The sequence below is a fragment of the Limanda limanda genome, chromosome 9, assembly GCF_963576545.1.
Source record: "Limanda limanda chromosome 9, fLimLim1.1, whole genome shotgun sequence".
NCBI lineage: Eukaryota > Metazoa > Chordata > Actinopteri > Pleuronectiformes > Pleuronectidae > Limanda > Limanda limanda.
In genome coordinates, this window is record NC_083644.1 from 14,061,552 (window position 1) to 14,076,823 (window position 15,272).

Here is a 15,272-nt window from a genome sequence, read left to right on the forward strand (position 1 = left end):
TCCACATGTCAGTGTTAATATTAGCAATGTGTGTGCTTTTTTTTTTAAAGGAGTTGGAATAGATGGTACATGGGTCAGTGGTGAGAATAGATTAGTGGTGAGGGTCTTAGTCATGTGTGTGGTATACTGTTCCAAATATCATCCCTACACATTTCAAAACAAAAGCCCCCACCCACCAAATGATGAGACTAAATCCTCTGGGAGCCATCAGTTATAAACCTGGATGCTGACCTAACTAGTACCTTAAGCACTTTAAATCATCAAAGTATAAAAAGTTTAATTTGGGATTGATGAGAAATCTTTGGCTGTGTCCTTATCATTTGAGATGCTTATTAAAATATGAATCAAGTTAGATGAACTTTATTAGGGCCCGAGCACAGAATGGTGAGAGGCCCTATTGAAATTGTAAGGATTTGTATTATTTCCCTTTGGGTGAGTTTTTCAGGGTCTAGACATGCTCAAAAAGTTATGAAACTTTGGAGGAAATTCAAGGTCTACGGATATTTTAGTATTCTGGAGTAATTTGAAATGGGCGTGGCAAAATGGCTCAACAGCGCCCCCTGGAACGCAGCCCCTAGGTTTCCCTTTGACCGATCTTCACAAAAATCGTCGCCTACGTGTATCATGACCAGACAAAAAAAAGTCTAATCTAGTCAAATTTAGATGAGTGTCATCACAACAAGATGGAGATAAAAACTGATTTAGAGATCGATTTTTCATCACACCGTGTGACCGTGGCGTGGCGTCAAAGTTTGATTAAACGCCATCAAAACACGAGGGTCTGTATCTCGGACATATTTGGTCCAATCGAGTCCAAACTAGACACATAAGACAAGAGTCCCGGCCTGATGACATCTACACAGAAATCATGACTTAAAATCACAGCGCCCCCTAGTGGCTACAGGAAATGTCTTGTTTTTTGCATGTCTTACACTTGGATTTATTCCTCCTCATCCACTGACCTCAGCCATGTCAAACTGTATCAAATGGGTCTCAAGACATTGATAATGAAGACATAAGATTACTGTGACTTTTCATCAAGCCCATTATTAATGGAGTGGCATCAAAGTTCATCAGCTCGCCATGACACACAAAATTGCTGTAACTTCCCTGTTCATGGGTCCATCTCCCTCAAACTACATGTGTGTATTAACAGCCCAGCCCCCCCCCCCCGAAGATATTCAGATGGTTTTAAGGAATGGATGTGGCAAAATAACTGACTAGCGCCCCCGAAAGGGCAGCCCAGGCACTACGATTGGTCTACGCCCCGACATCTACAAAAATATATAGGGACAAATGTCTTTTCATAAAAAACAAATAAGTCTCCTGGATAGACATGCTAGACCAAACAGGAAGCCCGCTATTTTGACTTTAATGGCTATTTTGGCCATTTCCCACATTTGTACTTTGACGACAATCATCAGATCAACTTCAACTTCTGGGAATGTGGAGCGTTTAGCCTTGCCACAGAGAGGAAAACGCATCCAACGAGGAGACGTGCGCTTGGTCAACGTTCGCTCTCTCCCCCGACAGCAAAAGGCTTCAACGTGCGGGTGCTCGGGCCCGCAAGTGCTACAACGTAGCCCTAGTTCTATTTAATATGTAGGCAAATATGTCAAAAAAGACACAATAGTACTGCAATTTGATTAAAGAAATAAAACAGTGTTTCACACACATTTTCAAAATACATTTTTAGTGTGATTTACTTTTGCAAAGTATATGTGTGCGCGAAACGTTTTCACACAAATGCAAAATTATTCTAAAGCTGCAAAGTTGTATTACACATCCACAAAATTTATTTGAGAGATATATATAATTGTACATAAATTGACAATATTTGTGAACATCATTTCATGAATTCAAAATATTATCCCTAATCCTTATTTAAAACCATACAATGCTTACACTGCAGTTTTCATTCTTTATCCCTTCAAATTTTGACTTACTTTTCCAAATAGTCCAAGGCAAAGCAAGTTTCACTGTATGTATTTTGATATGATGTTTCTGTGAGTCAATCTGAAATTTGTAGCTTCACACAAAATATTGATCTGCGAAGTATGACAGGTGATGAAACACATGAGTGGCTAGATGCATCATAGGTGGGGGAAAGGCTTTAAGATATTTTCCAGCTTGCAAAGCTTCACAAATATAGAGGCAGACATTTTAATTATTATTCTTCATTAGTCAGTTACATGTGTCAGGATGAACAACAGCAAAATACCACACCGTGACATAATGAGGTGACTGCACAGTATCTCTCTATTATTCTGTACTTGTAAATATATAGTTACAACAGAAGAATGAGCCAAATTATAACTTGGAAGTAACTTAATATAAATGATATAATCACTAATATAGAACAATACAACAACACATAAACAGCACTGCAAGGTATAAGAAATACTTAACATATAAAACTACAGAAAACTGTATGTTCTCATTCTACAAAATGTACTAGTAAGTGTTATGTGTCAAATCTAATCTGCATGAAACCTTTTGAAAATTCAAAACAGAATTTGAAGAACACTAAGATTTTGGTTACAAATTATTTGTAAATCCATTTGAAGGACAATCCACCGTTATAGAGCACACACACGAACGGGTTCAACTAACAACTTTTACATTTTCTTTTACATTTCCGGGAGGCAACACTGACATTACATCCCATTATTAAGTTTGTTCATTGTACCTGGGTGTATTGTTAGATTCCAGTTGTAAGTGAAAATGTAGATTTTTCAGTAATGACATTTTAAAACTTACTGTAGGAGCAATGTCTTGAGTGTCAGGCAGTGAATAATAAACTAATTTAGCAGTAATTCATCAGAAAACAGAAAAGTGCCTCAGACCGCTGTACCATGCTCATGAAGCTATATATAAACACAATGAGGCACACTTTAACACTATCAACAAGTGGTGTATTTACAATGCAGTGTGACATCTACATTATAATTATTCTTAATCTTACATCTCATTATATCTACATCATACCACTTTTCCTATAACCACATTTTAGGCTCCACAGCTTTAGTCACTAACTGGTACCGGGAAGCCGCTGGATTCAGATGTTCTGCGCAGCGGGTCTGAGAAGTCGTTTCTCTTTGATTCGAGCCACCATGTTGTCATCTCCCCCTTTCCCTGTGGGGGGGGGGGGGGTCAAGATGAATGGGAGCAAGATAAAGTCATACTCAAATCAATGCTTAAGTAATAAAGCCATTAGTGTTTCATGAGGGAGGGAGTTAGGGGTTAGTGCCAGCTGAGGCCACTTGGAGCCATGGCTGTTGGGACTGACGAGTAAATCCCTCCCCCATTATCACATTGGCACCACCCAACATTAAGAGCTCTTAGGTTACAGCGTGAATAGAAGCAAGTAGAACTGGATCCAACAATACCTCTCTAGAAAAGAGAGAGAGAAAACACCAGACACACCCCATCTGTTTTACCTGGGAGGGAAGTTTTGATTTTCCTCTGATCTTTTCAAATCTCAGTTTCATCATCCTCCTGTTTTCTTCTGTTTCATGGGTGGTGCACCAATTTTTATCTGATATAATAGTGGCTTGAAACCCCCCCCAAATATAAGCTCTTTAAACAAAAGTAAGTGTCAGTTCAAGACATTGTGGATGTGTATGTACGCTGTTGAGATTTGTTTTCTATTGCAGTAAAACGTCCAGTCACTATGCAACAAACCCTGTGATCATGGACAGGAATGTGCTGAGCATGAACCTTTGTGCAGTTTATTGTGTCGGGGTGCACGACAATACCAAGTACAGAACAGCAACAGGAAGCTAAATATGCAGCACATTGCATGGCCATGGATTTGTCACCCCAGTCAGTGTTTATTTATAACATCATTTAACACACTGACTATACGAACACACACTAGAGCGTTTGATAATCTCACCTTCACGTCAAGTGTTCCTCTGCAGGTGAGAACGTAACCTCGGAGCGTGTGAAGCAGGTCAGCTGTGGCTCCACTCACCTGGATCTTCAGAGCTGTGGATATAATGTGATAGGGTAAAGTCAAATCGAGCAATATGAATGTACAGTATCTTGGTGCATGTAACTCACAACAAGCATTCTGTATCAAATCAGTGATAGTTGAGCCAATGTGCTGAAAAGTCATTAAATTAGATATAACTCCAAACATCTACGGTTGACCTATATAGTACAAAACAGATTAATGAAAATGTCTATATGTTGTAAAGCATAAAAGGAAAACCTGAATTCTCTCTCTAATCATACATTGTGTCACCTTCTTCATTCATTTCATATTTCTTATACATGCCGATTTAAAAGCATGTTTGCAAAAGGTACAAGGCCAAATTACTCTAATTGTCCTTACATAGCTCTCTGGGCTTTGGGTACACTTTATCCCATATAAGAACATTTATCTTTAAAGTATCACCAGCGTATTCCTATGTCATAACTCCACCTTTGAAGCCAATTAAACTCTATAATCAGCACTAGAAAACATTAACAGAGCAGAATTATTTCATACAGATCTATACCTTGTACAGTAAAATTGAAATATACTTCCATGAACCTGATATTTTTCTAAAATGGAATCGGCTCCACTTTGAGACTTGGATTGTGTGTTTTACTCCTCATAACCTTCACTAGTTGATTCCATGCGTGATGCTGTGTTGACAGTGTCCCCGAAGAGGCAGTAGCGAGGCATTTTGGTGCCGACCACTCCGGCCACCACAGGTCCTGTTGGGATAAACAGCAGTAAGTGTAAACAAGCAGCTGGCTGATAACACTTAGTGCACTGTATGACATAATCATGAATATGGATATGAGGTTATTAAAAGGGGGTTAATTATAAATATATAAATACAACTACACAAACGTGTCAAATCAAATATTTTGAGCATTGATCATTTATTTTTAAAACTTCAAGGCCCAGATAAATAAGATTGTATTGTTGCAACATTAAATGGGGAGCTGATCCAAGCAGAATCTGTAGGGAAAAAATAAAGTTGAGTGAGAACTCAGAGGAGTTTTCTGGTGACAAAATAAAAAATCATATATGTCGTAAAAATTTGATCCGCTCAGCGATTCCAGACCCATAAAGATTGTTCCAGTCCTCATAAAACTTTTCTTTGCTACAGGCATGTTCTTGTAAAATGATACTGAATGTGAAGACTTGGGTCAGATGTAATGAGCCACATGATGCTGTAAACATTCCTCTGTTCCATTTCTCACTCTACCTGACTACCTGACAATAAAATATAACAATTTATGCTGCATTTACGCTCACTCTGCAACCTTTGAATCCTGCAAATTGTGAATTTATCCTCAGAAAACCATATTAAGTTAACCTCTGGTAAAATAGTGCACAACAGGTCATCCTCTTTCCATTGTGATGTAGAATATCCTGATTTGTTATGTCCCAAATGTCAGTGAGGCTGGATACAATGAGATGGTCACAGTACCTGAGTGGATGCCGGCACGGATCTTTAGCTGCGTGTTGGGCTTGTGGGGAATCTTGAAGTTGTGGCAAACGCTGACCAGATCCAAGGCCATGCTGGCTATCTCCCCAGCATGATTGATGCCATTTTCTTGAGGGACCCCAGAGACCACCATGTCTGTACAATCAGCCGTCATTCCATGATAAGAGACAATACAGGAAGAGGGAGAGGTTCACTGATAATGAAACAGCAAAACAAAACATTCAGATTCTCTTTAGTATAAAAAACTGTAATTGATGTTGCCATTCGTTCACTTATGTTTCACTTTTTTGATTAATTCCATCTTTGACTTTTTTATTGTTCAATGTATATTGTTTATCATTTTGCAGATAAATCTCAACATACTCACAAGCATCGCCTATTGTCTCCACTTTGTAAACATCGTAATTGTCAATAATGTCGTCGAAGGTGGTGTAGAGCTGGTTGAGGAAATCCACGACCTGGTAGGGAGTGCTGGAACCAGACAGCTGGGTGAATCCAACAATGTCGCTGTCATAGGGTGGAAGCAACAAAATGTTAATCAATCATCTCTAATTTATCAGCTTTTATGTACTAAATAATAAAGACACTGAACGTCTAACTGCATAAATGTCCATTTACAAAAATCTAACTGCTCCATTAGATGAACACAAACCTGAAGTAGACAGTGGCGTTGGAGAAGGTCTGAGCCTCTGCTGTCCGACCTTGACGGAGGTCATCAGCCACCGGTTTCGGTAACATACCTGCACACATATATAATTTGTTAAAGTATAGCTGTGTTTGTGCGAAAACATTCCTCGAAAGTGTTTCGCTCGAGAGCAGTGGATGGGAAAGGAGAAGCATCCTTTGCACCACTAGATGGCAGCAGAAACAGCTGAGTTCATCTGGTGATTTATAGTTTGTCTTGAATCACCCAGTGTAATGTGATATATATATATATATATATATAAAATATATACATATATCAATGTAACAGATTAGCAAGACAAATTTGTCAAGCCTGAATAACATTATTCTGCTTGGAATGAATCATTGGGCCTCCTGCACATCACTGCTTACAGTAAACTTGACTCACTGTATAACAATTGATCCGTCCTCTGCTTCTCTTGAAGAAGGTCCTGTGTTCTCTCTGCCACTATGGCCTCCAGATGTTTGCTGTACTTCTCCATCTGCAGTTAAATAACTCTGTCAGTGTCTGAAACAATGACAGATGACAGCAAAGCTTTTCCTCACATGTTTTAAAAACACTATATATACTTTGCATCCCTGTTATTCTATGTTATTTGACCATAATTCAGAGGGTTGTTACCAGGTTCATCATCATGTCCACTGGGCTGACTTTGTGTGGGTTCATCTTGTCCAGCATCTTCCTCACCTGCTCGAATGTGGGCCTCAGGGTGATGTTTTGACACCAGCACCTCTTTATAAGCTGCTCCAGAAAAGACAGAAAGACATCATTGTGTCATACTATATGAACTTCTCATGTTCTTTGGCCTTATTAAAAAATTACTACGCAGTACTACGCATCTATAGCTATAATTATTATATTACCTCACAGTAATTTCCTTGACTGGGACAGTCAGTATCTGCCTTTCCTGATTTGAGTTCAGGCAGAGGGGGGCGCCACATGATATCCATCTTAATGCCCTCAGTCTGCTCCTGTTGGAGAGGACTGCTGGTTACATCGTAGAGATCAAAAGGACCTGAAGCTTGTAATCTAGAGAGAGGCCCGTCATACTCACTGAAATGAGGTCAGAGCGAGTCGCAATCTCCACCAGAATCATGGAGTAGCTGCGGAGACGAGGGAAACGTACAGAAGGGTTACCATGTGTGTAAACAACTCTACATCTTTAATCCAACTACGTCCAAATATAACTCTCTCGTTAACTGCTTGCACATTCAAACCCACCTATAGATGTCTGCTGCTGGTGTTATACTGGAGCTGCTGCCCAGCAGGACCTCTGGAGCGCAGTAGATACGGTTTATATCCCCACAGTTGAAGCCGTTACTGACGGCCTCAAAGTCCTCCTTTCTGTACGCTGTGAGCCCATAATCTGGAGCCAAACACAGGAAAGTATAGAGCAAGGTGATGCAGGATGTTCAGGATTCAGGATGTGAATAACATGAGACAGAGTGGTGCAATGACACCTGAGAGGAGATGATTCTGTTCGTAAACTGTGTATGTTGAGCGACTGATCACAATCACAATTGAAGCAAAATTAAAGTTCAGTCAGAAAGACTTTCCTCTAATCTCCTGATCGAAGTGTTACTGCTCTAAACAGAATAAAAATGGCAAAACACTTTTTCCTAACTTGGAAAACAGATCTGAGAACGTCTGAACCTATTGCACCCCAGACTCAGACTGTGATTTAATAACAACCTTGATATACCGTATGTTTTGGATACCTGAGATTTTGCACACCCAGCGATCATCGATGATGCAGTTTCTGGAGTGAAGTCTCCCGTGAAACACCTTGTGCTGGTGGAGGTAAGACATCCCGCGGGCGATATCGGTGGCAAACGACAGCCTGTATGGGGAAACGGTCTCATATATAATTGTGTGTGTGAAGTGGTTTTTTTGCAATCAAAGGTAAAAATCAGAACATGTTGTGAAAAAATATACACATGTGCATAGATTCATAAAAACCCTTGGGTTATCCCACATCCACAACACCATGGTAAAAATAGCTATTTCTCATCATTTACATTTCTCTGCATTACGGACTGGTCAGCCTGATTGAGTCTGTGTGACTTTATAAATATTGTGTTTAATATTGAGTCTAGGATGGAGCTTTTCCTCATTGCCAAATTAAAGAACTCATGCAAAAGTATTTCCTGGAGAAGTTTTATTTAGCATTGTCATTGTGTGTCATTACAAAATCTCTCATGTTTCACAAGCAATGACTTCACCATGATCCTCAGCTTTCAGGCGTTAGCTTTATTGTTACAGTTACTACTCATAGTAATGAATATGACTTTGGGTTAGTTATAGTTCTCTGACCTGAAGCCCCAGTTGATGGGAATGTCGTCATTCAGCAGGACGTCAGACATGCTTCCTTTGGGGCAGTGCTCCGTGATGATGCACACATAAGGAACCTCAATGGAACCCCCGATGAACTTGCACAGATTGGGGTGGTCCAGTTGTCTAACGATCACGAAGAATCAAATGTATGAACTTAAATAAAACCTACAACCTGTCTCATTCAAATCTCTGTGAAGGAGTTTCCTCACCTGACCTCTTTCACCTCCCTCCTGATGGTTTTCGACAGGGTGAAGTGTTTCTTCTGGAGGTTTTTCACCGCCACCGTCCTCCCATCGCTGCAAGACAGTTAGCGTACAGTCATCAACTCAAACCTAAATTCCCAGTGGGTTCAGAAAGCATTCAGACGCTTTACCCACATCCTCCATACTCTAACCCTAACCCTAACCCTAGCTCAGGCGCTTCCCATTTCTCTTCTACACTCTCCCAGCTCAACACAGGATCTCATGGGCTTCAGTCAGAGGGACCGTCAGGTTCTTGCTTCTCCAAGTTTTCAGTTTGGCTGGGTAGGCAGCTCTAGAAGAGTTTGGGAATTATAGAGGCATACAGGCAGTTCCTTGGTTTTTGCTCTTACAGTATATACATTGTCAGCAGGACTGTGTTCAAGAAGTAGTAGAAATTGATGTCGGAAAATGGGAGGTCCATGAGCTAAATGTCCAGTGTCATAGCAAAGGTTCTGAATATTTACTTGTCTATGAGATTTTTGTTTTTTAGTAAAAGGCTGCAACATGCTGAAGAATGCGCTGTTAATACAGAATATGAAAGAAACATTATTTATTTTCGTTTGTTTAGTACCTCAAGTAATATATTCTTTAATGTTATTGTACAAATAAATGAATAAAAGTGAAACTGTGAGGAGATTCTAGGTATTTAAAAAACGATTTTTAAACAAATCTTTACACCAGATTGTTAAGAGTGTTTAAACAAGACATTCAGAAAAAATCCATTTTACCTCTGTCAGTTGAATCGCGAAAGTAGAATCATAAACATTTACTGTAAACAGGTAAATAAAAACATTTCTCACTATATGCCTAGCTGGATGATGCCTTGTTTGAAGGAGTTACTGACTCCGGTGCACACAGTCACGTCAGTAGTTTGACTGATGGTGGAGTAACTCTTCACGTGCTGCAGGCTTGTGGTGCTGCCGTTGCCTATCCAGCACACTCTACCTGCAGAGGTCAGACAGTCAAGTATCACGTTAGACATGGACACAGTTCACTGGTAATTCAGCTTGGAGGAATTTTACTAATGAAATATAAAAGTGCTTGCATTTCACCAAATACGGTTTGTTGAAGGGTTAAGAATTCATTCAATCTAATTCATCGAAGGACCCTAACCCTAACCCCTAACCCTACAACCCTAGCCCCACATAGAAGGACCCTAACCCTTAGCCTAACCATAACCCAATACTGGAAACGTTAGTTACTCTTAATTATGTTGAAATAAAAAAATGAAACTGACATTAAAAGCAGCTGCAAATATGACACATGACATAAAGGATGTTTCAATAATACTTGAAGATTTCTGGCAGACACTCTTATTTTCCATTTCAGTAAAGTTAATGTGAAGTCTTGAAAGGAAGGATCAAATGTAGGCTTTCTGTGTTAATATATCTTGAAATGGTGTCATTATAAACTTCATGTTACCAAATATGATGTTTTTGTAGTTGATGATCCAGCTTTCATCCCAAAACATCTTTTGTTTCTGGTACTGAAGCCACTGCAGGGAAGACAATTCGGAAAACCATAAGCATATAAAACATGTCCTGTGTGTGTTTGTGTGTCTTTGTGAACATGTGTTGCACCGACTCACCACCATGGTCAGAATGAAGCCGCTGCTAAAGAGGGCGACCGGGAGCCCGATGGCTATTTTGATTGCGATGGACATGGGGCAGATGCCGCAGTCTGCAGGACAGTTCAGACAGGTTTCCTCCAGCTCGCAGACGTCATCTCCACAGACTTGAACAGTCAGAGAGTTTACATGTTAGGTTTACCACCCACTGCGCTCAGTAGTGGAGGACATAACCGCATCTTTAAGTCGTATTATCACACAGTAAAAAAAACTTGGTCACAAAAGTCCTGCATTCAATTACAGTTAAGTTAAAATACACATATACAAGAATCAAAGAACATTATGCATAATGGCTCATTCCAGAACATTATATATACTATAATTGTATGATAATTATTGATGCAGTGACATCTGCTTTAACACTTATTGGTGGAAAAGTTAATGTGGAGCAGATTTATAGAAAGTCAAAATTCCCCCTGGGATCAATACAGTTTTATATTAGCCATAATAACACATTGTAATGGATGTGATGAATTTATTTTGTATAGCCCTGTGATACACAGGTGAACTGCAAAGGTTAAGCTCCGCCTCTTAACCAATGTCAGCTCGGATGGCTCCAGCTCCCCGACAACCCGAGAAGGATAAGTTAAGTACAGCACTTGAGTAAATATACCTAGTTACTTTCCACCACTGACAGATACAAATTTACTGGGGCCTAAAGAGATACATAAAGTATGTGAAAGTATGTATGTAGTAACTTTCCTTCAGGCAGACTGTTGTCTGTGTTTTTGCCAGAAAGAACCGATCTAAGTTTCTTATTGCCAATCAGTTGATAGTAGCGGTTGTTTTGAACCAGCTATTATACTGCAAGGTCAAATACAAGTTCACTTTGCCCATAATGTTTCTTGATATAACGACTTATCTATGTAATACAATGTGTCACAGACAGACATTTGCTTTGTATTGTGGTCATACTGGATGTGTAAGCAGTAGCACACTGACCTTGGGCACTGACTACAAGCACTTTGGACTCCAGCGCTGCGTGCATCTGTCCTATCTTTACATGAGCAATGACTGAGGTGACTCCCACATGGATCAGCACCACCTAAATGACAAATACAAAGTGTGTTTGAACTGTGAAAGAGTCTGGTTGTATATTAATCTAAAGTCTTGCTTGCCAGTAAAAGCTACAGGGGATTAACAGTATGCTAACAAAAATGATCGGATCGATAAAACGAGAGGATAATATTTGAAAAAAACAAAGTAAATATAGAATTAACACTGAAATACGCTGAAGTAGAAATGAATAGAAACAATCATAAAACAATCCCTACTGTAGATATATGTGTAATTATATGAGCTGATTGTCCTTTTAGGGACTGTTCTGTCAGATTTAAATCACGCACAAAAACTAATATGTATTAAACATGAATTCAGTTTTGCTTGTACTCTGTAGTTACCTCTGCCTATATGCAGTCAAGTTACTAAGTTATTATCTTGATGTGGATCTGTGAGAAATACGACACAACACATGAACAGAAATGATCAATTCTCTCAAAAATTATGCTCACCTTTGAATTCCAGTATTTCTGTGACATCTTTCCAGCTTGTGAAACAGTGTGAGTCACTATTTTGCCATCGTCAGGAATCCACGGGCCGCAGATTCCACCTTGTTTCTGTAAAGAGGGAGAACAACAGCTGAGGAGAGTCTGTTCCAAAATGTGCTCTGAGGAGTGTCTGCTGACCTGGACACACTGGTATGCTTTTATTTTGATTTGAATACCATTCAATCCTAAATTATTGTGCAGTTTGGACTAGAATACTAGAAGTATAGAATATTTTACAGCTCTTCAAGAAAAAGTTTTTCAGCAAATCAGAAAATTCATGTTTTTATGCCTCTGTGTCAACAATAGCCAGTCGCCGGAGGCATTATGTTTTCATCTGTCTGTCCTTTGTCCGCCTGTTGCATTCTTGATTGGGGTGGTACAAACGTTCAATCACAGATAACACAATAGCTCAACAGTAAAGCTCAAACATGATCACATTGGCTGGCTGAGATGTGTGATTATACTAAGAGCAGAAGATGATGACAGGGTGTGTTGGAGTGTGGAGGTGAAGCCTCACTGCTCTGATGGGTGACACCAACCATGAGGCCCAGAGGGCAGGAGTGGATGTTGGCGTGATACACGCAGCAGTTCATTTCGTTGGCGTTGTTATAGTTTGCCGGGCACTCGTGTTCATGACAGAACCTCTTCGCCTCTGACGCATCACTAGAAGTGAGGATGGATGGTTAGACAAACACATTCATTCATCTCTCCGTGGTGATATTTACCAATGGAAGCTCAAACAATAACCAGGAGCTCCACCAGTTATAATAATGAAATAATGATGAATAATGATAATGAAACAAATGTTTGTTTCTGTATTTGTAGTTAATTTAGTCACTCACGTTTCTTCTCAGATTATTACACACAAACTTTCAACAATTATGGTTGAGGTGAGTATTTATTCAGTGCTTATCTAGGTAATGCACCTTACATGACAAACCAGATTCATACACACAATCACAAAAAAAAACGTTTAAAGTTTTAACTGAAGCAACGACTGAGCCATAGGAGGACAGATGTGTTCAAAACAATATGTGTGTGTGTGTGTGTGTGTGTGTGTGTGTGTAGGGGCAGGCGTACAGGAGTTTATGTAACACACTCACCTAAACTGGAAGATCTTGTTCCTGACTGCGTATTGGTAGAAGGAATCTGAAGCCGTCACTGTGTACGAGACGTTGAACTCCTCCCCATTGGTTACCTTCTCCGGGGGACGCTGCACCCAGGCCATCTCCAGACCTGTGAGCACGCACATGCACATCACCTGCATGCACTCAAACAGAACGAGCACGCACGCAACAAGGGATAGTGTTTGCACATGCATTGTATGGTTTTCCCAAGCAGCTATACAATGTGGAGCCCCACCTCTTAAGTCACTGTAATTAATTCTGAACAAATGTTGTCTCACTTCCTTTTCAGCCGGAGCAGGAAAACACACACATACAAGCAAATCAATGCACAAAGCAGACTTACCACCACAGTTAATCATGTTGTAATCATTTGGACTGTTGATCGGCCAGCAGTCGTACTCTGTGTTGTCCAGGTCGTGCCAGCCATTTACTCCCTGCAGTTCAGAGCAGCATTTATTGTATTTTTCATGTCTGCACATGAAATATGAAAAAGCCTTTTTTGTGCATAGTGTTTTGTCAGCGTGTCAAGGTTGGTCAAGCCAAATTACACACACAACTCTGCAGAGCTTTGTTGGTCTGGAGCCAAAATGAGAAAAAGTCAAATACCGCAGCAACATCAACAACACAAGTAAAACACTGTGGTAGATGTATCTTACAAGTAAAAATCTCAATACTATTATTTTACTGATCATATACAATCTTTTATAATCTAGGAAATCAGCCCCACAACAAAAGGGCAATACACTGAAAAAACACAAGATCACATGCCCACAGCAGCAAGTGTTTCTGACAAGGCAACAAAGCAAGAGGGGTTCCACAGCAAAAAATAAAAATGAGATTTTTATTAGCTCAATTTAAACAGTTGTTTATAATCCATCCTCTGTTGTATTAAGTCAAATTTCAAATCACATATTAGAGCATTGTATTAATAGGTTGAGTAGATTAAGGATCCTCTCTAGAAATAAAAGCTGCTGTGGTGTTAAACAAATAAAACCATGATAAATGGAGAACTTACCAACAGGAAACACAGGTAGAGGGATGCTGCTATCCGAAAAGCCATGAGGAGGTTTGCTGCTGTGGCCTGACCTGCTGTAAACTGACCGACTAGGTGAATGACCACATCTCCCCCTCTGAGTGTGTGTGTGTGTGTGGGGGGGGGTGTGTGTGTGTGTGTGTGCGTGTGTGGGGTGTGTGTGTGTGTGTGTGTGTGTGTGTGTGCATGTTCCTCGAGACCCCTCTCACTTCACTCTAGTCCCTAATTGTCCAATCAGTAGAAGAAGCTCTCCAATCACAGATTGATTGTTTCACCTTCGCTGTCCTACAGGTCAGAGTCGGCCCGAGGTCTCTGCTGCACCTGAACTGACCATTGCTCTGTTAGGGTTATGGTTGGATATGTTAAGTTCTGTACTTCAATCATACCAATATTTCCAGCAAATTTTAAATCTATAAGTCGGAAATCCATCATTTTACCTTTTAATGGTGTCGTATCCCTTCACAAATGTGTTAGTGTTGTGACTTTTCTGCAAGTAGTGTTCAAAACTTACTTTTGTCCAATTTTAAATCACATTTATTGTTTACATCCGTTTTTAACTACTACTAAGATTTTATTCATTGAATATCTTAAGTTATCAGAGAAGCAAGTTGGTCAAATATTGGCGGCAGCTCCGCTCGCTCCCCTTTGAGAGGTTCTGCATCTGCTGAACATTAAACTGATTTCTGACATGAAACTGCTTCAGTCCAAACTCTTTTGACGGCAGTGATGAAGACAACAACTCACATGAGCCCATGCTACTTGTTATTGTTTTGATTGAGGGACACTTAAATATGTATTTTGCATTTAAATGAGTCTTTTTTGCTTTGCTCCTTTGATAACACAAACCCTAACCCACTGGTGATCGAGCTAACTCAGCAACACCTTGAAGACATTTCCACAAATTTGGGGCAAAGTTAAACATGAACACTCTAGAATCAGACAATAACAGTTTGGAATTTATATTATTTTCATGGTAAAATACCTTTTATGACATTCTTTAAAGTCTTCTGCACGTCGGTCTGGACAGACCGTAACTTCTGTAGTTGTCAGATTTAGCAAACTGCAGGCGGTAATTCCAGTTTTCCGGTCAACCTGACGTCTTATTTGAACATCTACTCCTGTTCTGTCCAGTCATCTATTTCTCAGTACAAGCAAATATGCTTTTATACCAAAACTAAAAAGCATAGCTTAAACTTTCCTTGCTTTGAGTAATAAAAACAAGATATT

The 15,272-nt window shown here is 39.8% G+C and overlaps 1 protein-coding gene across 2 annotated transcripts; it reads right to left on the minus strand.

Annotated features, from left to right (window-relative positions):
• Window positions 1-1,773: 1,773 nt before the first annotated feature.
• On the minus strand, window positions 1,774-14,105 carry LOC133010278 (atrial natriuretic peptide receptor 2-like). Of its 2 annotated transcripts, XM_061077799.1 has the most exons (23): window positions 14,028-14,105; window positions 13,356-13,446; window positions 12,989-13,121; window positions 12,425-12,548; window positions 11,850-11,954; window positions 11,281-11,383; window positions 10,300-10,445; window positions 10,134-10,206; window positions 9,512-9,656; window positions 8,679-8,765; window positions 8,449-8,592; window positions 7,854-7,975; window positions 7,357-7,501; window positions 7,190-7,238; window positions 6,999-7,106; window positions 6,757-6,876; window positions 6,523-6,616; window positions 6,103-6,190; window positions 5,818-5,957; window positions 5,433-5,585; window positions 4,609-4,707; window positions 3,899-3,990; window positions 1,774-3,135 (listed from the first exon to the last, which is right to left on the minus strand). In XM_061077799.1, the coding sequence occupies exons 1-23, from the start codon at window positions 14,070-14,072 to the stop codon at window positions 3,025-3,027; spliced, it is 2,517 nt and encodes an 838-aa protein (XP_060933782.1). In that variant the 5' UTR covers window positions 14,073-14,105; the 3' UTR covers window positions 1,774-3,024. The 2 variants fall into 2 exon arrangements, with proteins under 2 accessions (XP_060933782.1, XP_060933783.1); XM_061077800.1 differs by lacking the exons at window positions 1,774-3,135; window positions 3,899-3,990; window positions 4,609-4,707 and having other exon boundaries at window positions 5,578-5,643.
• Between the last annotated feature and the right edge of the window lie 1,167 nt (window positions 14,106-15,272).

What these genes read in the sequence shown, in the direction of transcription:
- LOC133010278 (XM_061077799.1), bottom strand. Translation starts at nt 14,072, where the DNA reads ATGGCTTTTCGGATAGCAGCATCCCTCTACCTGTGTTTCCTGTTG. An exon ending in CTACAAAAACATCATATTTG is followed by an intron (nt 9,657 to 10,133) that starts GTAACATGAAGT and finishes TGACCTCTGCAG; the next exon opens with GTAGAGTGTGCTGGATAGGC. An exon ending in AGGGAGGTGAAAGAGGTCAG is followed by an intron (nt 8,593 to 8,678) that starts GTGAGGAAACTC and finishes CGTGATCGTTAG; the next exon opens with ACAACTGGACCACCCCAATC.